This window comes from Haliotis cracherodii, unplaced genomic scaffold (assembly GCF_022045235.1).
Source record: "Haliotis cracherodii isolate W230 unplaced genomic scaffold, xgHalCrac1.p SCAF_9, whole genome shotgun sequence".
NCBI classification, from domain to species: domain Eukaryota; kingdom Metazoa; phylum Mollusca; class Gastropoda; order Lepetellida; family Haliotidae; genus Haliotis; species Haliotis cracherodii.
Genome location: NW_027266343.1, coordinates 45711409 through 45734334, shown reverse-complemented (window position 1 = coordinate 45734334; position 22926 = coordinate 45711409). Strand labels below are relative to the sequence as shown.

The 22926-nt window shown below is 37.8% G+C and overlaps 1 protein-coding gene and 1 pseudogene across 1 annotated transcript; both read right to left on the bottom strand.

Annotated features, from left to right (window-relative positions):
• Positions 1 to 1413: 1413 nt before the first annotated feature.
• LOC139453373 (myeloperoxidase-like) lies at positions 1414 to 7578 on the bottom strand (annotated as a pseudogene).
• A 9207-nt stretch (positions 7579 to 16785) lies between these two features.
• On the bottom strand, positions 16786 to 21893 carry LOC139453391 (chorion peroxidase-like). Its single transcript, XM_071235072.1, has 13 exons — positions 21831 to 21893; positions 21544 to 21574; positions 20304 to 20415; positions 20055 to 20188; positions 19676 to 19849; positions 19431 to 19497; positions 19037 to 19131; positions 18793 to 18888; positions 18578 to 18670; positions 17774 to 18437; positions 17477 to 17646; positions 17122 to 17227; positions 16786 to 16846 (listed from the first exon to the last, which is right to left on the bottom strand). The coding sequence occupies exons 1-13, from the start codon at positions 21891 to 21893 to the stop codon at positions 16786 to 16788; spliced, it is 1866 nt and encodes a 621-aa protein (XP_071091173.1).
• Between the last annotated feature and the right edge of the window lie 1033 nt (positions 21894 to 22926).

The window sequence follows — 22926 nt, the reverse complement described above, 5'->3', positions numbered from 1 at the left end:
TATAACAATTTTACACAAAAACACACACACACAAACACACACAAACACATGCACGTCGCTATATAAGCGCAATAATCTTTGACACGACGTTAAACCCCATTTCACTTCACTTACAGTCATGCTTAGTCATGAACACACACACAAATGAGACGCACGCCCCGCCCATTATATTATCAGCCATTCAAAAACAGTATACCGTAAGTTGGTTTATGGATACATAAACGTGGTTAGCCAACCAAACGGAATGACTTGCAAATTACTCGTACTGCTACGCCCCTAGGTAAATACAGTTGGTGCTATATTTTGAAAAGCTACACGTGCGGTAAACCTGCGGCTGCAATAACCTCAGACACGCCAGATAAAAATGCTTAATGACTTACAGTATTTAAAGTGATACTTTGTTCCCAGCACTAGTATCAAGTAACAGGCTAGATCTATACGTTGAAGTAACTTCACATCTAGCGCTGATATGTCTATGAAAGAAAACAACATCTACAGACTATGTCATACAAAACGTGTTTATTAAACAAAACTGTACAATCTACAAAATCTATAAAATCTATAAAATCAATAATTCGTCCGACCCATGCATGTTCAGCATCGGACAAGGATCGGATCACATTCAGGTCGTCGACTACGTATCAACTAATACCCATGAAACGGTGACATGATTGTGATCGTTTTATTACGCATACTCATCGTTAACCTCAGATGCAAAGTCAAAAAGTAATATTTTTCATATGAAATGATTTTACATCCAAAAGGTATGTCTTCACAGATCTGAACGTATTTTGTTTCATACATTCGTTATAGACGGGGACAAAAAAGACATTCAACAATGAAATAATGATGTTGATATCCGCCTACTTCATCCCACCTTTCTGAGGTAGGCAGGGTTGATAATGCAAAATACTTTTTTAAGTCATTTAAGCAACAGTAATGCTTTCTAAGTAAACTGCCTGGCAAAACAAAGTACACTTATGTTTGCTGGTGGATGAAAATGAAGAGTGTTGTATTTTATACATATACGGGTTTCACAGTCGTGTTTTGGACCTTACGTTTGCAGTGTTTCAGCAACTGTTTTCAGCCTTGTAACGTTTTGATACCCTTTGTACTTTTTGGTTAAATTTTCAAGTGTATACTTTCTTTTGCCCGGCAGTTTATTGTCAAAAGGTGATAACAAATATTAAGATATGTGGGAAATCGTATGTTCCGTCGGACCTTGATTCCGCCAAATAGCTGGTAGACCCGTGAAGATGCCATAAAAGGCGACTATGCTTGTCGTGAGAGGCGACTAAACGGGATCGGGTGGTCAGGCTCCCTGACTTGGTATCCCAATTGCGATGCTCATGATGTCAGACACGATTATTTTTATGCGGCGTTGAACAACAAACAAACATATCGAACAGCTGTTCATCTGCGCCATTGTGTTAAGTCAATTGTAGGAAGATCGTTACAGGAAATCTTCGGATTGCTGAAACATGAAAGAAGGTGAAATATATAATGAATTTATACTTGATGTATTGCACGGACAGATGATAGTCACTTGGCCAAAGCGTCCGCTCCTAGTGCCGAAGGTCAGGGTTCGACTCCCATGAAGGGTAAATCGTTCCAAGTAACCATGACCAAGAAAGTTATCGTTACTGTTAACGCAATATACCAACATCTACTTTGTCCCAACATTTATTAATCACTGATAGGTTCAGTGATCCTTTCATATCATTTTCACCGCTATGTTGCCTTTTAAGCTCAATGGAATCAGATTCGTCTGATAATTGAGACTGTGTTTTTTTCAGGCGTTGACGTTCTGCATTTAAAATTGATAGGTAATGTTGTTTACGTTTCTCTTTAAATTATTAATTGTGTGTATATAAATTTCACAATAGACTTCCGCTAACAGTTGGGATTCTATACTCTTAACGTACACTACAAGGACATTCTTGTAACGCTCTGTACCACAAAACGGTTCGAAGAGCTTATGTCATAAAACAAGGTGAGACATGTATTGTTAATGATTATACCTCCATTGATAAACAACGGCTATGTTTGATTCCGTTACATGGATATATAGAGAACATTGCCAGAGTCTTTGATATAGACCGCCACCTTGGTCCAGTGGAAGAGCGTCGTGGGTTCGATCCCAAAAGGACGTTAAAAGATGGTATTTGTTGTTACCTTGACTGGCGCTGGGCAAAAAGGGGCTAAAACAAGGACTCGGCTCGGAGTCAATATACTATGTCTTAGTGGGGTATTCATGTTAAACTGCCGCATGGTATCTTAGTGGACTAGCACTATAATCGGCTTAAGTCCGGACTAGTACAAGCACCCACGCACACACACACACACACACACACACACACACACACACACACACACACACACACACACACACACACACGTGCATTCACGCCGCTAAATAAGGGCAATAATCTGATACCAACGACGTTAAACCTTATTTCACCCCACCTTTGATATCAGATGCACTAACACAAGTCGATTAAAGTAGCAAATCTTGGTTGATGCATGTCATCGTATCCCAACTGCGTGATCGATGCTCATGCTATTAGTCACTGGGTTGTCTGGTCCAGACTCGATTATTTACAGACAGCCGTCATATAGCTGGAATATTGCTGAGTGCGGCGTTAAACAACAAACCAGCCAACCGTTATATCTAAAACATTTGTAATGATTCATGTTTACATATTTCAAGAACTAAAAGAAATTTGCCCACCTTTCTTTTGAGTACACTGTAAAATCATTGTTGTTCACTGATATATGTTTTGATGACATACCACATGACTAAATGTCGTTCTTATCAAGGCATAAAATAAGCCAAATGTACTCTGCCTTAAGTTATATTAAGCTGTATTATGACTGGGATCAATTATAATTACTGACAATTAAGGAGCGGGATGACTTCGTTGCCTACTTTTCTTTTGAGTACACTGTAAAAGGATCTCTTTGGATAGATTTCAACCCTGAATTCCTGCAAAGAACTTTGGCAAAGCGCATTCGTCGGATCTCAGAAAGTTGTTCTGAAATAGAAAATGCAATTAATATTTATATATTACTACAGAGAAAAAGAGAGTATCATTTTCTAAACTATCGTCAGTGAAACAGTAAACGTTTCGACAAAATTGATATTATAGTAAAATTCTCATCTTAAAGGCATATTTAATTATTTAGATAAGTACATATCTTGACATCAATAAAATATTTTAACAAAACAAAACCGATTGGTCGGTACCTGATGTAAAGCCTTTCTTTGGGTGGGATGTTTCGAACCAGAATGAGTCGCCATATTTCAGGTCATGAAACTGTTGACCAATCAGACAAGCGAGGAGAGGGCCCACTGCGCCGCCATGCACATGGTGTTCAGCTACGGCACCGGTGAAGACGTCGATGTCTTCAGGGGAACTGAAGCAAGAATATATGCATATAAGGAGATCTTGAGAAATGTCAAATAAGGGTTAAAGTATCTTTATTTCATATGTTTTTTACAATAACTCTGTACACATATAAGAGTAAAGTAAATTAGACAAACCTGTATACACTTTTCAAAGCAGCTCCTGCTTTACCAAATACACTGTCATCAAATGAAGTCACTTGCGGAAGCTGTTGTATGATGGCAGCCCATGATCACGACCTCTCTGAATGTTCTAGGACACGATGTCAAAGCCGTTATTGCCCGACGTCTCAAACAAATGCTCAGTCATCCCACTGTTGATGAAGCGGTTAGCCTCCTGATGTCTGTCCTTGAGGATAGCCTTCAGCACGGTGTCCAGATCTTTGATGACCTCAGAAGATCTGAAGAAGAGCTGTTCTATGGGTACACGTCGATCTCCAAGGGTCAGGAAACGTGGAATGTTGGAGTGTTCGTATCTGAAGGCGGCGGTGGCAAAAACGTTGTAGATGGTTGGGTTTTGGGTAAAGTTGTACCTGAAGCTGAAGCCAGGGGTCAGTCTGTACTTCCTCATGGCCAAGGGCCCAACAATAATGGGCAGCCATTCGCGGTAGGTGACTTGTTGGATGATGGCTGACACGATCTTTCTGGCCTCCTCAAACATGACATCATCAGGAGTGGTCGATGGCATGACATCAGCAAGTTCTTTGACTAATCGGTTGTGTAGCACTGCAAGGCCAGGGAACACGTTCACCCGGTCGTCTCCTGAAGATGAAAATAGTAATAAGATGTTATGAAATAACTTATCATTATCATTTGAAATTGTACCAAATAGTCTTCTGTAAAATACTTTATGAACAGACTCTGAAAATAGTACTACGAATACATTAATAAGTTGTATTTACCAGCTTCAAAACACCATTCGTTGGTATTGCTTGTTCGACAGTTGCCATGGTTGGATTCTGGTAAAAGGTTATCTCCCTTAGTTCTCATGTAGGCTGAAAAATTGAATGACGGCATATATTTGTATGTACGAATTACTCTCTACGGCATTCTGTCAAAATTTAACATATTTGTTTTATCAGCAAAATCAATACAAAAAAATTGCCTAACTTACGTCCATTCCTGAGGTGTTTGATCTGATCCTGAGTCCGTACACGTTAGAGGCGTCCACAAAGGACGTCAGTAGGTTCAACTGTTCTCGAGTATCTGGAAGTGACATGGTTTTAAATTAGATATGGATGTTATCCTACAGTGGTGTTTATTGCTTTCGTTACTTAATAAGATGAGCATTAAAATAATGACAGAAAAATCCTACATTGAAACGAGGTAACCTTCACAGCCTTGTATTCATTTACTCACTCCTTCCAGGTGCTGGGGCTGATCTTTTGAACTCCATGCAGTTCTTTTGGAAATGTCCTTCATTTACTGGCATGGTGATTGGGAAACAAGGACCGCTGGAACAGTGAAATACCAAAAGAATTAACACGTTTCCTAGTTCCAATCAACCATTGATATGATAATGATTATGATACACAAACACATGCTTATGATGTAGTCGGAATCTTACAGTAGACTTTTATTATCATGTGTTGTTAAAGGTTGTGTCCTTTTAATCCTAATTATAAGCATGTATACAATGTCACATAATTTTAAAGTTAATTATTTCTGATTCATTTATTTCACATATCTCGACCAGTTATTTCCATTAACAAAAACAGAATGATTAAGTGTGGAAAATAAAGAATGTTAATTGATTACCCAGCTCGTACATCAGGATGCATCCCACCAGGTGTGTGACCATCGCAACATTTCGATTGAACGTCACCTTCAAAGAAAAGAATATAAGGACTTGTAAAGTTAATACACAGCTTTAGATGAATATAGTAATGACTAAAATAAATTCGAAAACTTGGATTACAAAAGCGAAACATCACAGTTTGTCTGATTTCAACATCACACTTCTAGTCTTTTTGATGGTCAGAGAGTATTGGCCATTTGGCACGTACCTGCATCGAGGGGAGTTCCGGTGAGGTCGTGGTCCACAAACTGCCCCCACTGCATCACCATGACCGTGTTGTCGTCAAAAGGACTGTCAACACCCGGAAGTACGGCCACACTGATGGCGCGTGGACTGGGAAGTGGATTACCGTCAAGGCCCCTCAGTCGTGGAACAAACGTACCTGCAAAACCAGACTTCAGTTTTTAGACATCACTAACGTATGGTTAGTTGTGATACTGTAAACGTTATGACTAAATGTCCCATTGGAATAATTGCAAGCCTTGCTTCCAAATGGTCTGGTTTGTTAATTACTTGCCCTCGTTATATTATATAAACCCGTTCTTTACCATCATCATATGCAGGATCAATAAATCTCTTGAATGGTTGGTTGGTTGAACCCCAGGTTGGCCAGCGAGCATTGTTGCAACTTCCGTCCATTGTCCGGTAGCTGGCTTCTGGTTCGCAGTCGGTAGAGCGCCGTCTGTAAACGTAAGTGCTGTTATCAAACCAAATGGTGATTGGTGTAAGTATCAAATACATAATACACTCACCTTCAAACGAAGGTGTGCAAATATGAGAATTAGTACGTAACTGACCTGATGGTGTGTTTGTCTTGATACATGGTTCTGCTGATGTCTTCAATGGAGATCTGAGATGTCTCAGCGGCGTCAGCCAGTGTACAAACAACATACTTGTCTTCGTCATCATCTACGTCAAAGTAAAGACATCAACACACTGCTTACTATCATGGGACAATTTCAGTGTCCTTTAACTTAGGAATTCTTATCAAAGATCGCACTATCTGAACTGGTTGATGGTCTATATTGTATAATGATGTTTAAGAACAAGTATCAACAAAACATGTGTTTTAAGTAATCAGAATTTGTCATCTGTATGTCCCATAGGCAATAAATCCTCCGAAACATATAAGTATAAGTATGATCAGATTTGTCAGTTAACCCAATAGACAAATCATGGATAGTGATGCTGTTAATGTGGAATAATGAGACTTCTTACCATGCAGGAGTCTGAACAAGATGTCCATTATTCTGTTTTCTCTGTCCAGCGTTTGTCCATCAACTGTTCCTTGGTGGTCACTCCAAGTGGTTGGTGAAGTTTGTGTCGCACCAGCAACATAATCTAAAAGGTAAGTAAGTATAGAGTATAGAGAAATAGGGTTGTTGCAAATTACAAATGCAATCACAAAAAACATTCATACTTCGCCACCCCATAATTTGTTCTATTTTCTGGCGTTAAACCAGGTCTTTGAAGTATCAACACAAGTCATTTCACGTGCATCGTTCAGGGTATATCCAAACACATATTTATTCATCTTATCTCTCAATATTAGAATTCAAGAGAACATCATTATCTCCAACAATCGCTTCTTCAAATGTGTACCCCGAAGTGTAACAATGTACCCGGCGTGAACTTACTGTTCGTTGATGACAAATCACTGACATCGTCAAGGAATTTCGTGTTCGTCTCATGGTCCATTCCAACCAGATCTGATTGTATTGCCTTGACTGAAGGAAAGGTAGTTTAGTCAAACAACTGGTATCACAAAATATAATATCAGTACATTAAAACATTCAAACTATATTTAGTAACATTGATTTCATCAAATGTCCATCACTACATTGAAGAATTAAGCATAATAGTAAGTAGAAAATTGGCATGTTTACAACAGATATCTCATTATTTCAGCATGTTACATGATGCCAGTTGCGTGAGTAACACCCAAGCAGATGAAACTAAAATAGTATTATTCAATCCTTCACTATAGCTTGTCAAGATTTGGTTCATAATTTTTAAAACACTATACTCACGTTGCTCAATGACGGAATCTATGTGGTTAACCTATAAGGGAATGAGTAAACATAGGTTAGATAGTCGGTCAAGGGTAAAACAGATGTGATAATCTCACACACCGTATGCCACCCGTTACTTTGAACATGATGAGAGAAAGAAGTTTCAGAACAACAATAAACCCAGAGTAAGAAATGACATTTCTTATATAAACTGATTGTCTACAGACATTCATGACTAGCCAGATAAATACCAATACTGATAATGAGAAGAAAAGGTAAAAAAAAAACACACAACCTACCTCTGTATGCGCCTCTCCAGCAGTGACCATGGTCAACATACACACAAACAACACAACTCTCATCGTTTCTGCTTCTGTCCAGTACAAAGTGGGAATGTCTGATACACCAAAGATGGGACCGTGTATTTATACTCATATTCCTGGATTAAATCAACACAGATTACCCTAGAATTCACACTCCCCTGGTAGGTATTTTTCGACATATCTACATGGGGGAGCTAAACATTTTGGATTATGTGGAGGCAGGCTGATTATCCCGGAGCAGCGTCATCACCGCCATTGTTCTTGGTGTGGTGTATAAACACCAATAACGAGGCAGTGGGTAAACTGTTTCCTATCAGGGGGTATTATCAGAGGGCATTATTGAGATAATATATAATAGTAACATATAAATAATAACTGAAACCGGAGAAAATGTAAGTTTCTTGTTAATTGACTAAAAATACTAATATATTAATTCATGTCTCCCACAATCTCTATGAACTTCTCCATATATCACGTGACCCTTCCCTTGAGTTAAGTAGTTCTTTTAGCTTGAGCAGCACAAGGACCTAATCTGTGTACTAAGGTTACTCTTGTTTGTGTATTCGGTCTTGCTGTTGTAATCGCTCTACTAATGTTCTTTGAGAACATATATTCAGTACACCATCTCTCCCGAATTCATTTTATTCACAGTTAAGTTGTAGTAGTAGTAGTAGTAGTAGTAGTAGTGGTGGTAGTAGTAGTAGTAGTAGTAGTAGTAGTAGTAGTAGTAGTAGTAGTAGTAGTAGTAGTTTGTTGTTTAAGTAACACTGTTGCAGTAGTGGTATGCAATGTGTGTCGCAAGTATCACGTGCCCACGTCATCTGCCAAAGATTCGCTTATCCATACTCGATGAAACATACATACTGACTGTTGCATATATCAACGTTGACAACCAGTACTAACTTTCTAGAATTATAATTCAGATATGTATGTACCACATCAAATGTACGACTGGACTTTGTGTTTATGAATAAGTGGAAAATTTACGATTACATTGAATTGTCAGTTCCTATTATCAAAATGATGCTGGAAAATTAGTTTCAAAAGTTGATCCTATATGTATTATTTCATTACATTGAGGGACTAGAAAATCCTCCAGACACAAAACATAGTAACCAGTTCAATGCATTTGTCTCCCAGTACTTGTCTACAAAGCTTGTCAAGAACAACTCGTGATGAGAAGCGGATTACCAACTGTCTCATTGTTATTATACCACTCTTAGAACAATTACAGTTGACGAGGACACACCCAGATCAACACCATTCATTGATATAAACCCGGATTTGTGGTGAAAAGAAGATTGAAACTTATCACGGATTATCATCAGCGACAACGGATTACGGGATAATCTGTTTTTGTGTATTCGGCAAACATGGCTGTCCGAATATGTAAGAACCACGCCAGTTCTATCCACTCCCATATGCCAAATGTTAATACAATCATTGCTTCGTGGCGCAACCTACATGTGCATCTGTATCACTGTATAGCACGTTCAGTGCCTTTAATGTATTTAATGTATCTTTTAAAAGTTTGCTTTATCTTATCTATTAGGCCACTGGAAGTTTAAATATATACACCTATTACTATATGCAACGGTAATAATAATTGATTACGGTATGTCGGTATGTCGTATGACAAAACATAAACAATATTCTTATCACATGAAAGAATCAGATCAACGGAAGAGCACTGAGCATCGTGTTAATTGAGCACTATGACAATAATGAATAATACAGACAGATCATGTAATGTCCTGTGTGGAATAATTATGTCAAAGTTAGTTATTTTCTTTCACAAACGGTATATCGATCATTTGATGACAAGGAATTATGCTAACTATATATAACAGAGAGACAGACACATGTATTCAGTAATAAAGGCCATTGGCCCACGATACAATAATACGAATATTTAAATATCCTACATACAAAGGTATTAATATAAAATAAGTGTTTTCACATTTCACACTGTAAAAGCTTAAGTTATGAGAATATACACATGTTATTTCTGAGGGAAACCAGAAATGGGTTTCACACATTGTACCCATGTTGGGAATCGAGCCCGTGTCTTCGGTGTGACGAACGAACGCTTTAACCACTAGGCTACCCGACCGCCTCCAAGGGAATTAAGAAGATGGTTCTTTGAGAGTGTGGCAGACTGGCAGAGAATGTATTTACATGACAATAGATATAAAATGTTGGACTATATTAATTCACCTCTACAATAATAGACTACCATATCAGATTTACATTGTGCTTATATCTATTGATGATGCTGGAAGACACACATGGGTTACTTCAATTAGGAATATTGTATTTCACCTAGGATTTGGTATAGTCTGGATTCAGCAGAACATGGAGATGCAGATATCTTTTAATTCGAATTTAAACAAGGCTCTCCAACAAATTGGCACTCATCCTTGGAAAGTTCATCAAAGTGCAACTACTATAAACAATATACGTCACTTCACAATACTGAATCATATCTAACAATAAACATACCTCAATATATTAATTGGCATTTAGCAAAACTTAGATGTATATTATTGGATTATGTGTTCAGATTGGAAGACACAATAATATTCCTCATGATGAAAGATACTGCGAGTTCTGTTTGAAGAAAAATAAGAGGAGTGTAGAAGATGAATACCGTGTGATGATGATATGTGAACGCTACTCCTAGCTCAGAAAGCAATATATACAACAATATTATACAGATAATCCAAGCACTAAAACATTATCCACCTTATGAATTCTTCAGAGAGAGGAGCCGTGGGGTAGCCTAGTTGTTAAAGTGTTCGCTCGTCACACCGAAGACACGGGCTCGATTCCCAACATGGGTACAATGTGTTAAGCATATTTCTGGTTCCCCTCAGAAATAACATGTGTATATTCTCTTAACTTAAGCTTTTACAGTGTGAAATGTGAAAACACTTATTTCATATTAATACCTTTGTAAGCAGGATATTTAAATATTCGTATTATTGTATCGTGGGCCAATGGCCTTTATTACTGAATACATGTGTCTGTCTCTCTGTTATATATAGTTAGCATAATTCCTTGTCATCAAATGATCGATATACCGTTTGTGAAAGAAAATAACTAACTTTGACATAATTATTCCACACAGGACATTAAATGATTTGTCTGTATTATTCATTACTGTCCCATATTATTATTACACCCATTTCTAGTGTACCCCTTCCCCCTCCCCTCCCCCCCCCCCCCCCCCCCCCCCCCCCCCGATATTGCTGGAATATTGCTAAAAGCGGCGTAAAACCATACACAGTCAGTCAGTCTTAATTCCCTAACATTGATATTTGTAACATAATATTCAACAGTTAGCAATGACTTAATATTCGTATAATGTGCAAGTCGTTTTCAATCTTTATTAATGCTAAAAATGTTTTGTTTTCCACAATCTTCTAATCTCTGACTGAACAGAAAATATGAAACATCTCAAATATCTTGACTAACCCACGAATATCCGAAACCATACGTGTATAACAACAATCTTACAGCCCCACACCTCCGCCCCATATTGCAGAATAGGTTTTATTTTACAATCAAACATCTTAAATGACATATTTACAGGAATACTTGGGTATTTGTGCTGTTATTGAGCTTAAGTGGCTTTTGAAACAAGCGTATTTGTACACACTGTCAACCTAGTAGAAAACATAATACCTAAATAATTGTTATAGGTTGATGTCTTAAGTAGCTCTCCATCAAAGTACCACTTCTCATAATGTCGTAAATAATCGCCATTTAGAAAAAAACTAATATTTCTGTCTTATCCATATTTATCTGTAAGCCCCATGATGTACAATATTTACATAAAATGTCAATCTCTCTTTGCAAACCAATAACACTGTCATAAAAAATACAGAAATCATCAGCATACAATAATAGCAGTAGTTCCAAATAATCTACACCGATGTACATACCTCTTACATCTGCATTTACCATCATGGATTGAAATACTGAAATCAACATTCCAAATAAAAACGGGCTGAGAACACAATCTTGTCTGACTCCACTTAAACCATCAAAATAATCAGTAATAGTAGTATTGGATACTCTTACAGCTGATTTATATTCGAATACATATTTCTCAGAACAGAGAATAATTTACCATGAACGCCTTTATTAATTATTGAATACCACAGTAATTTCCTATTAAAAGAATCAAATGCTTTCTTGAACTTTACATAAATGAAGTAAAAACGTCCCCAAATTTAATATAAATACTTTTGTAGAAGACATTGCAAATTGAAACTATTATCCGTTGTGCAATAGCCTTTCCTAAATCCTGCCTGGGCCACAGGTATACTGTTAAAGTAATCAGAAAACGTTTGAGACGCGCATTTAGAATAAAGCAGGATAACTTCCCAAAAATATCCATCAAAGATATGCTTCTATAATTATTAACACAGTCAAAGCTTCCTTTTTTATGGAGTGGTACAATAACACTCTCAGCCCATTCGGATGGAAAATTACCCGTTGACAAAATAGTATTATACATAACTAACAAAGATGGAATTAAAACAGTTCTGCAGCATTGGATCATGTCAGCGTAATACCATCTGGTCCTGCAGCTTTAACCTGCTTCATAATCTCTTATGAATGATTCGATCTCTTCCTGTTTAATATTACCATTAAGAATATTATTTACATCCTCATCAGTACAGAAATTACACAATTGTTCATTATGGTTATTTATAACATAATCTACCTGCTCAATTATATCCGAGTTCACAAGTATATCAGTATGGTTTAAAATATTCTTAAAATAATCAAACCAATCTTCTTGGCAAATCTTGGTGGAAAGAGGACTACAACTTGTTTTCTTTGTCAATGCGATTTTTCCAGAATGATTTACTATCTCCACTACTGTCTACAAGTTCACGTACACAAGTCTCTTCGTATTCTAATCTCTTCTTCCTGTATAAAGACCTGTAACTATACCTTAATGTTGAATATTTAGAAAGAATCTTCTTATCACCAGTAACTCTAAACTTGTCTAATACATTAAACATTTTAGTCTTCATATCCTCACTGTCTTTATCGTAGCATTTTTTATCCAGATGTAAGTTTTGATTATCTAGCTCTAGAAAGTAATCCGCATGACATAGAACCACTATGTACAGCATTGGCCAACGTTTCAACAGCTAAATCAACATTTAAAGATAATAAATGCATAAACTCATCCATGTGAAGTGCAGACAATGACTCAGAAACATTATGTTTCAAGGCATCACATATTTCATTTCTCCATGTATATCTGGGAATATTATTTACATGCATTTCCTTAACATTATTGACCTGTCTATCACATCCATGGAGGGGAAGTAGGAAAGGAAAGTGACCTGATTCACAACTTGTCAAACAAAAATAGTTGAGCATAGTACATAATCAACCAAACAAGCGCCACCTTCCTTAAAACAAGTAAATTATATCCATTTACAATATGGACAGAAAACGTACAACAAAAGTCTATCAGATCCCTCCCGTATTCATTACACACACCATCTCTGGTACTGAGGGGCACGTCAAATACATCCGATACATACTCCATGTCTTATAAACATGTAATAAATCTGTTGTTGTCGTCGATAATCAAATCTTTCAAATTACCAGACCCGTGAAGATTCCGGGGTAGAATACATGTAGGTCTTCAACAACCCATGCTTGGCGTAAAAGGCGACTAACAGGATTGGGTGGTCAGGCTCGCTGACTTGGTTAATGCATGTCGGACTCGATTATTTACAGACCGCCGCCCAATAGCTGAAATATTGCTGAGTGCGCCGTTAAACAACAAACCAACCAACCAACCAATCAAATTACCACATCGTACATTATCTAATGTTTCATAGGTTTTCAAACAAGTAAAGTATGAGTGAATAATTTCGCAATCTGGATGTTCATATAACACAGCAGACAAGCTTTTATCTAAGTACTCTATACCCTTGGGGATTCTATTGTCTGTCATTACTAAGTACAAATGTATACCAAATCTGAAACAATTTCGTATTACTATGGATAAAAGACACCTGAAAGTGTTCAAATGGTTTAATTTGCCATACAGACTTCAGAAAATGCGTGATTTCATACACACAAAAAACATGAACATGCCAAAATGTCAATTTACAAATCAGTAGCGTGTGTGTCCACCTCTGTCAAGCAACACATCTTCGTCTCATGGAATGGACCAGGCGTCGCACAAAGTCCTGTGGGATATCTGTCCATATCTGTTGGATCATGTTTAGAAGTTCCTGCAGTGTCTGTGGAACACGTCGAAAGTTGATGTCGAAGGCGCCGATCCACCTCATCCCACGTGAGCTCGATTGGTGAGAATTCAGGGGAGCGAACCGGCCAGGGAATGACATTCACGTTGTTTTCTTGAAGAAAATCCTGAACAAGTCGAGCAATTTGAGGCCGGGCGTTGTCATGTTGAAAGGTAATGCCTGGGCCATGACGACGCAAAAACGGTAGAACAACAGGGCCGATGATCTCATCTCATTGTCTTGCAACATCACGTTGACTCGATCCTGCTTCAAGCATACCAATGACTCGCAGACGCTCATTTTAGGACAGGCGTTGTATTTCGTAATGTTGAATAGTTGCGTAATTTTGTTGTTTTTCTGAATGGTTGTTGTCAGCACGATGCTAAATAATGCGTATGTAAATCCCGTTAACGCACATGTTTTATACCCATGCTTGGGTAGTGAAATGCATGGAGCTTGCATAAAAGTCAACTTTTTCATGGAATGCATGCTTTTCTGTAGCAGTTGCGTTTTTTGTGACTTGATTTTCATGCATGTACTACAATATTGAAAACCAAACTTTACTTGTTTGAATAATACACTAAACTATTGGTGTCAAAGGAACTTTTGTTGTTGAGTATATTAACAGGGTGCACAAAACCAACAAGTAAATTATGTGTGAGATTATATACACTCTTCTCAAGTAACAGAAATATCATGTCTCTGTAGTCAATAATAACACGGTGCAGATCATGTGATTGTGAAGTGCACACACGCAGACACGCCCTCTCGGTAGTTTACCTTCTGCAGTTCGTGTAGACACGGTACTCGAGGAACGTAGTCTCTATGCTTTCCTTGGAGCAGTGTATCAACGAAGATGCTATAAAATCTACCATTAGTTTTTGATATTTGTGCAAATGCCTGTAATGCCAAAAAGTGATCAATAGAAAAAATATCCGGATCTAAATCCAGCTTCAGAGCTTAATATTCGTGTATAATTTATTAATGTAACACCAGGATTGTAATGTTTTATCCAGAATATATGTCAGAACTTTGCACAGTGAGTAAATAAGAGATGTACCCCTGCAATTATCTGTAATATAAAACAAGCTACATACATGAATGTTTGTTGATTCATGCACATGTCTACATGCTCGTTGAGAGGTCAGATGAAGTGAAATGAGGTTTAACGTCACATTCACTTCCACAGCTACTCGCACTTTGTAAAGGGTCATGCGATTATTCATTTGACCGCTTACACATATGCTAGTTTTGTCGCGGTACCTCATAGTACACATTATCCTCGACAGCGGATATACATGCATATAGTTCTATTCGTCCTTGATATTGCTTCCTGTATAAGGATAGAGTTCACATGGTCCAAAGCAGTGCTTCCTATACATATATATAGTTCACATTATCACAGAGGGTGCCCCCTATACCCGCATGTAGTTTGCATCGTCCATGCGATACCATGCTGCTGACCAACCCTCTAGAAACTCGCTAAAGCCAAACACGTCACCCTTCCATCAACTTTCCACGAGTCACGTTGCTGAACGTCGCCTGATTTGTGACCTGTGCTTTGTGTACGGGGTGCCGTACCATCAATAATGTGGACTATATGTACGCGAGGGACATGGGGATTATTGTACATATGTAATAAATAAACATATATAAACATATTAGGAAACCCAGCCTGGGACGATGCGAACTATATGCGGGTATAGGAGGCACCCTCTGTGATAATGTGAATTATACATATACATAGGAAGCACTGCTTTTGGGCAATGTGAACTCCATTGTTATCCATGTACAGTAAGCTCTATCAAGGACGAATAGAACTATATGCATGTATAGGAAGCACTGTCGAGGATAATCTGTATTATCATACGCGTATAGGAAACATGATCTGGGACAATATGAAGAATATACATACAAACAAACACTTTCTGTGACAATGTAAACTATATACACGATTATCAAGCACTGTCTGCTATGTGAACTATTTGCGTGTGTAGGAAGCACTTGCAGCGAAAATGGGAAGTGTAATACATGTATGGGAAGTACTGTCTGGCACAATGTGAGCTGTACACTTACTGAAAGCTCTGCTCGGAACAATGAGGTTGTATGGAACATGTATTGTTAGAAACAATATGTATCTAGGCCCTGGATACTATGTCATCATACCAAACATTAACACAAATGTGAAAGATATCAATGTGCCAATCAGCCTACCAAACGGTAGATGAATAACACCAAACCAACAAATTAAGAGACCATGAATCACAAATACAAAAGAGAACATGTTTATTACAAAACAGTTGAAAAATTAACAAATACAATCAAATGTTATATATCATATAACACAAGTATAATTGTTCAATATTGTTTCTATTAAACATGATATATGAATCTTCACACATGATCACACATATATTGATAGTTGCTTTAAGCACCACATCAACAATATATTATACAATATCATACAATGACAAAAAATAAAAAAAACACCTCCTTTATAGGTCTATGAAATAGTGCAAGTCATATATATAGAATATGTTTTTTCCCTTGACGAATAAATTATACAATGCCATAAACATATACTGCCAATAATATTGCAACTTTATGCTTTGATTAAACGCTTTGACAGTGTAACTGGTGGATTCACTTACTTAATTGGTTACCAATTCGTTTTGTTCTCATATAAAGTGTAGGCATTATAATCAGGTATAATGTTAACTGACATTTCCGTTAATAATCCCAGCATTATTAGGGAAATGCCATACCTAAATGTACTTGGCATTACATATTTAGTATGAAGATAGTTGAACAAAAACGTCAAAAATATCATGTATTCTGTGATTTATGCTTCTTACAAACCATGACGAGTAGTTAGGGCTATATATGTTGGAACACCAAAATGTTATGTTTCAAGTCTTCGGTTTCTTTTGTTGAATTTAAGGGTAGGCTAAGCAACCTCTCATCTCCGCCATTTGGTTAAATCGATTGTTGGAAGATCGTTGCAGGGTATCATAGGATTGCTGTGAAATACAAAAATGCGTCAAAATATTAACATTTCCGTCAGCATACTTCATATGATCTGGTTTGACATATATATCCTATATAACTGAATGAGCTCGAATATGTTACATTCAAAGTGTGTCACGAAGTGTAAAAGGATCCAGGATACAATTCTGATCAATGTTCACTGAATGAAGTACGCCAGATATACCCTGTCGCATATTAATATGAGTTCTGTCTGTCCGAGATAATTAATTACTGACGAACAAAGGAGATGAATGTCTTCATTGCCTACCTTTCTTTTGAGTACACTGTAAAAGGATCTCTTTGGATGGACTTCACTCCTGAATTCCTACAAAGAATCTTTGCAAAGCGCATTCGTCGGATCTCAGACAGTTGTCCTGAAATAGAAAACGCAATAAATATGTATATGTACAATTACTTCTGAGAACAAGAGAGTATCTTTTTTCTGTGTCATTGAAACACTAAAACATTTTGACATATTCAAAATTAGAAATGCAATAGAATTCATATTATAATATAACATTCTCATCTTAAAGGCATATTAAGTTATCTTATCAGTACAGAGTTTGACATCAACTAAATAGTTTAACAAACATACAAGCACACAGGAACAGACTGGACAGTACCTGATGTAAAGCCCTTTCTTGGATGGGATGTTTCGAACCAGAATGAGTCGCCATATTTCAGGTCATGGAACTGTTGACCAATCAGACAAGCGAGGAGAGGGCCCACTGCGCCGCCATGCACATGGTGTTCAGCTACTGCACCGGTGAAGACGTCGATGTCATCAGGGGATCTGAAGCAAGAATACATAAACGTATGGAGATCTTGAGATATGTCAAATAAGGGTTAAAGTATCTTTATTTCATAATTTTTTTACAATAACTCTGTACACATGTAAGAGTAAATTAAATTAGACAAACCTGTATACACTTTTCAAAGCAGCTCCTGCTTTACCAAATACACTGTCATCCAATGAAGTCACTTCCGATAGCTGACATGCCTTGCGGAAGCTGTTGTATGATGGCATCCCATGATCACGACCTCTCTGAATGTTCAAGGACACGATGTCAAAGCCGTTATTGCCCGACGTCTCAAACAAATGCTCAGTCATCCCACTGTTGATGAAGCGGTTAACCTCCTGATGTCTGTCCTTGAGGATAGCCTTCAGCACGGTGTCCAGATCTTTGATAACCTCAGAAGGTCTGAAGAAGAGCTGTTCTATGGGTACATGTCGGTCTCCGAGGGTCAGGAAACGTGGAATGGTGGAGTGGCCGTATCTGAAGGCGGCGGTGGCGAAGACGTTGTAGATGGTTGGGTTTTGGGTAAAGTTGTACCTGAAGCTGAAGCCGGGGGTCAGTCTGTACTTCCTCATGGCCAAGGGCCCAACAATAATGGGCAGCCATTCGCGGTAGGTGACTTGTTGGATGATGGCTGACACGATCTTTCTGGCCTCCTCAAACAAGACATCATCAGGAGTGGTCGATGGAATGACATCAGCAAGTTCTTTGACAAGACGATTGTGTTCTCTGACAAACACGGTGTGCAGCACGGCCAGACCAGGGAACACGTTCACACGGTCGTCACCTGATGATGAAGTTAGTTATAAAGAAGGTGTGACAGTGTTGTGAATTATCATTCGAAATTTACCAAATAGTCATGTGTGAAGTACAATATAAACAGATTCTGAAAATAGTACTACGGATACATTATTAAGTTGTATTTACCAGCTTCAAAACACCATTCGTTGGTATTGCTTGTTCGACAGTTGCCTTGGTTGGATTCTGGCAACAGGTTATCTCCCTTGGTTTTCATGTAGGCTGAAAAGTTGAATGACGACATTAATTTGTATATACCAATTACTCTCCACGGCATTTGCCAAGTTTTAAAATATTTGTTTGATCATGAATTATAATTTAAAACAAAATATTGCCTGACTTACGTCCATTCCTGAGGTGATTGATCTGATCCTGACTGAGTCCGTACACGTTAGAGGCGTCCACAAAGGAGGTCAGTAGGTTCAACTGTTCTCGAGTATCTGGAAGTGACATGGTTTTAAATATGGATGTTATCATACAGTGTTGTTTATGACTTTCGTTACTTAATAAGATGAGCATAAACATAATGACAGAACAATCCTACATTGAAATGAGGTAACCTTCACAGCCTTGTATTCATATACTCACTCCTTCCAGGTGCTGGGGCTGATCTTTTGAACTCCATGCAGTTCTTTTGGAAATGTCCTTCATTTACTGGCATGGTTATTGGGAAACAAGGACCGCTGGAACAGTGAAATACCAAAAGAATTAACACGTTTCCTAGTTCCAATCAACCATTGTTATGATAATGATTATGATACACAAACACATGCTTATGATGTAGTCGGAATCGTACAGTAGACTTTTATAATCATGGAAAAGGTTGTATCTGTTTCATCCTTATTATAAGCATGTATACAATGTCATGTAATTTTAAAGTTTGGTATTTCTGATTCATTTATTTAAAATATCTCGACCAGTTATTTCCATTAACACAAACAGAATGATTAAGTGTGGAAAATATAGAATGTTAATTGCTTACCCAGCTCGTACATCAGAATGCATCTCTCCAGGTGTGTGACCATCGCAACATTTAGATTGAACATCACCTTTAGGAATTATGAGGATTTGTTAAGTTGATACAAAGATTTAGATGCATATCGTAATTATTGAAATAGGTTCGAAAAATATGGATCACAAAAACAAATATATCACAGTTTGTCTGATTTCATCATCACACGTCTGGTCACTTTGATGGTCAGAGAGTATTGGCCATTTGGCACGTACCTGCATGAAGAGGAGTTCCGGTGAGATCATGGTCCACAAACTGCCCCCACTGCATCACCATCACCGTGTGGTCGTCAGAAGGACTGTCAACTCCCGGATGGACGGCCACACTGATGGCGCGTGGACTGGGAAGGGGATAACCATCTACGCCTCTCATTCGGGGAACGAACTTGCCTGAAAAGCCAAACTTTTGCTTTTAAAGTTCACTAAAGTATAGTTAGTTGTGATATTGAAAGGGCATAACTAAATGTTCCCATTGCAATACTTACAAGACTTGCTTCCAAACGGTCTGATTTATTTATGAAAATCGCCCTGGTCATAAGCATGAAATAATGATTTTTAAGTTCCAATATCTATGTGAAAAAAATCTGTTCTTTACCATCATCATATGAAGGATCAATAAATCTCTTGAATGGTTGGTTGGCTGACCCCCAGGTTGGCCAGCGAACATTGTTGCAACTTCCGTCTATTGTCCGGTAGCGGGCGTCTTGTCTGCAGTTGATAGAGCGCCGTCTGTAAAAGTGAATGGTGTTATCAAGTCCAATGATAATTGGTGTAGGTATCAACTACATTAAACTCTCAACCACAAACGAAGGTGTCCATAGATGAGAGTTAGTACGAAACTGACCTGATGGTGTGTTTGTCTTGATACTTGGGTGTGCTGATGTCTTCAATGGAAATCTGAGACGTCTCGGCGGCGTCAGCCAGTGTACAAACAACATACTTGTCTTCGTCATCACCTACGTCAAAGTAAAGGCATTAATACACTGCTGACTGTCATGGGACAATGTCAGAGTCCTTTAACTTCGAAAGTCTGATCAAAGGTCGCACCATCTGAACTGGATGATGTTCTATATTGTACAATGATGTCTGAGAACAAGTATCAGCAACATATTTGTTTTAAATAATCGGAATTTGTCATCTGTATGTCCCATATGCAATAAATCCTCTGAAACATATAAGTTTAAGTATGATCAGATTTGTCAGTTAAACCAATGGACAAATCATGGATAGTGATGCTGTTAATTTTGAATAATGAGACTTCTTACCATGCAGGAGTCTGAACAAGATGTCCATTATTCTGTTTTCTCTGTCCAGCGTTTGTCCATCAACTGCTCCTTGGTGGTCACCCCAAGTCGTTGGTGAAGTTTGTGTCGCACCAGCAACATCTAATAGGTAAATAAGTACAGAGTATAGAGAAATAGGGCTGTTACAGATTATGAATGCAATCACAAAAACTTTCATACTTTCCCACCCCATATTTTGTTCTATAAAGTGGCGTTAAACCGGGTCTTTGAATCTGTCTGGAAATATCAACACGAGTCATTTCATGTGCATCTTTCAGGGTATACCCAAACACATATTTATTCATCTTATCTCTCAATCTTAGAATTCAAGAGAACATCATTATCTCCAACAATCGCTTCTTCAAATGTGTACCCCGAAGTGTAACAATGTAACCGGTCTGAACTTACTGTTCGTTGATGACACATCAGTGACATCGTCAAGGAATTTCGTGTTCATCTCATGATCCATTCCAACCAGATCTGATTGTATTGCCTTGACTGAAGGAAAGGTAGTTTAGTCAAACAACTGATATCACAAAATATAATATCCGTACATTAAAACATTCAAACTATATTTGGTGACATTGATTTCATCAAAGGCTCATCTCTACATTGAAGGACTAAGCATAATAGTAAGTAGAAAGTTGGCATCTTTAACACAGATATCTCATTATCTCAGGTTATAACATGATGCCAGTTGCGTGAGTAACGCCCAAGCAGATGAAACTGAAATAGTATTATTCAATCCTTCACTATAGCTTGTCAAGATTTGGGTCATAATTTTTAAAACACTATACTCACGTTGCTCAATGACGGAATCTATGTGGTTAACCTATAAGGGAATGAGTAAACATAGGTTAAATAATCGGTCTAGGGTAAAACAGATGTGATAATCTCAAACACCGTATGCCACCCGTTACTTTGAACATGATGAGAGAAAGAAATTTCAGAACAATAAACCCAGAGTAAGAAATCACATGACATTTCTTATATAAACTGATTTTCTACAGACATTCATGACTAGCCAGATAAATACCAATACTGATAATGAGAAGAAAAGATAAAAGAAGAAACAAAACACAACCTACCTCTGTGTCCGCCTCTCCAGCAGCGACCACGGTCAACATACACACAAACAACACAGCTTTCATCGTTTCTGCTTCTGTCCAGTACAAAGTGGGAATGTCTGATACACCAAAGATGGGACCGTGTATTTATACTCATATTCCTGGATTAAATCAACACAGATTACCCTAGAATTCACACTCCCCTGGTGGGTATTATCCAACATATCTACATGGGGGAGCTAAACATCTTGGATTATGCGGAGGCAGGCTGATTATCCCGGAGCAGCGTCACCACCGCCATTGTTCTTGGTGTGTTGTATAAACATCAATAACGATGCAGTTGGTAACTGTTTCTCACCAGGGGGTATTAATAAAGGGCATTATTGAGATTATATATAATAGTAACATATTAATAATAACTGAAACCGGAAAAAAATGTAAGTTTCTTGTTAATTGACTAAAAATACTAATAAAATAATTCATGTCTCCCACAATCTCTATGAACTTCTCCATAAGATATGTCATGTGACCCTTCCCTTGAGATATGTAGTTCTTTTAGCTTGAACAGCACAAGGACCTTATCGGTGTTTTCGCTTCAAGGTTACTCTTGTTTGTGTATTCGGTCTTGCTATTGTAATCACTCTACTAATGTACTTTGAGAACATATATTCAGTACACCATCTCTCCCGAATTCATTTTTATTCGCAGTTAAGTTGGGTTGCATGGGTTGCTGAAGACCAATTCCGTCCCGGAATCTTCACGGGCTAGTAGCAGTAGTAGTAGTAGTAGTAGTAGTAGTAGTAGTAGTAATAGTAGTAGTAGTAGTAGTAGTAATAGTAGTAGTAGTAGTAGTAGTAGTAGTAGTAGTAGTAGTAGTAGTAGTAGTAGTAGTACTAGTAGTAGTAGTAGCAGGAGCAGCAGTAGTTTGTTGTTTATGTAACACTGTTGCAGTAGTGGTATGCAATGTGTGTCGCAAGTGTCACGTGCTCATGTCATCTACCAAAGTTTCTCATTTCCATACTCGATGAAAAACATACTAACTGTTGCATATATCAACGTTGACAACCATTACTAACTTTCTAGAATTATAATTGAGATATGTATGTACCACATCAAA

Bases quoted from the DNA above. Each gene is read 5' to 3' on its own strand.
- LOC139453391 (XM_071235072.1), bottom strand. From the start codon at position 21,893: ATGAAAGCTGTGTTGTTTGTGTGTATGTTGACCGTGGTCGCTGCTGGA. The intron at 19,498-19,675 runs GTACGTGCCAAA...TAATTCCTAAAG, and splicing joins CGGAACTCCTCTTCATGCAG to GTGATGTTCAATCTAAATGT. The intron at 16,847-17,121 runs GTAGGCAATGAA...TGTATTTCACAG, and splicing joins ACAGTGTACTCAAAAGAAAG to CAATCCTATGATACCCTGCA.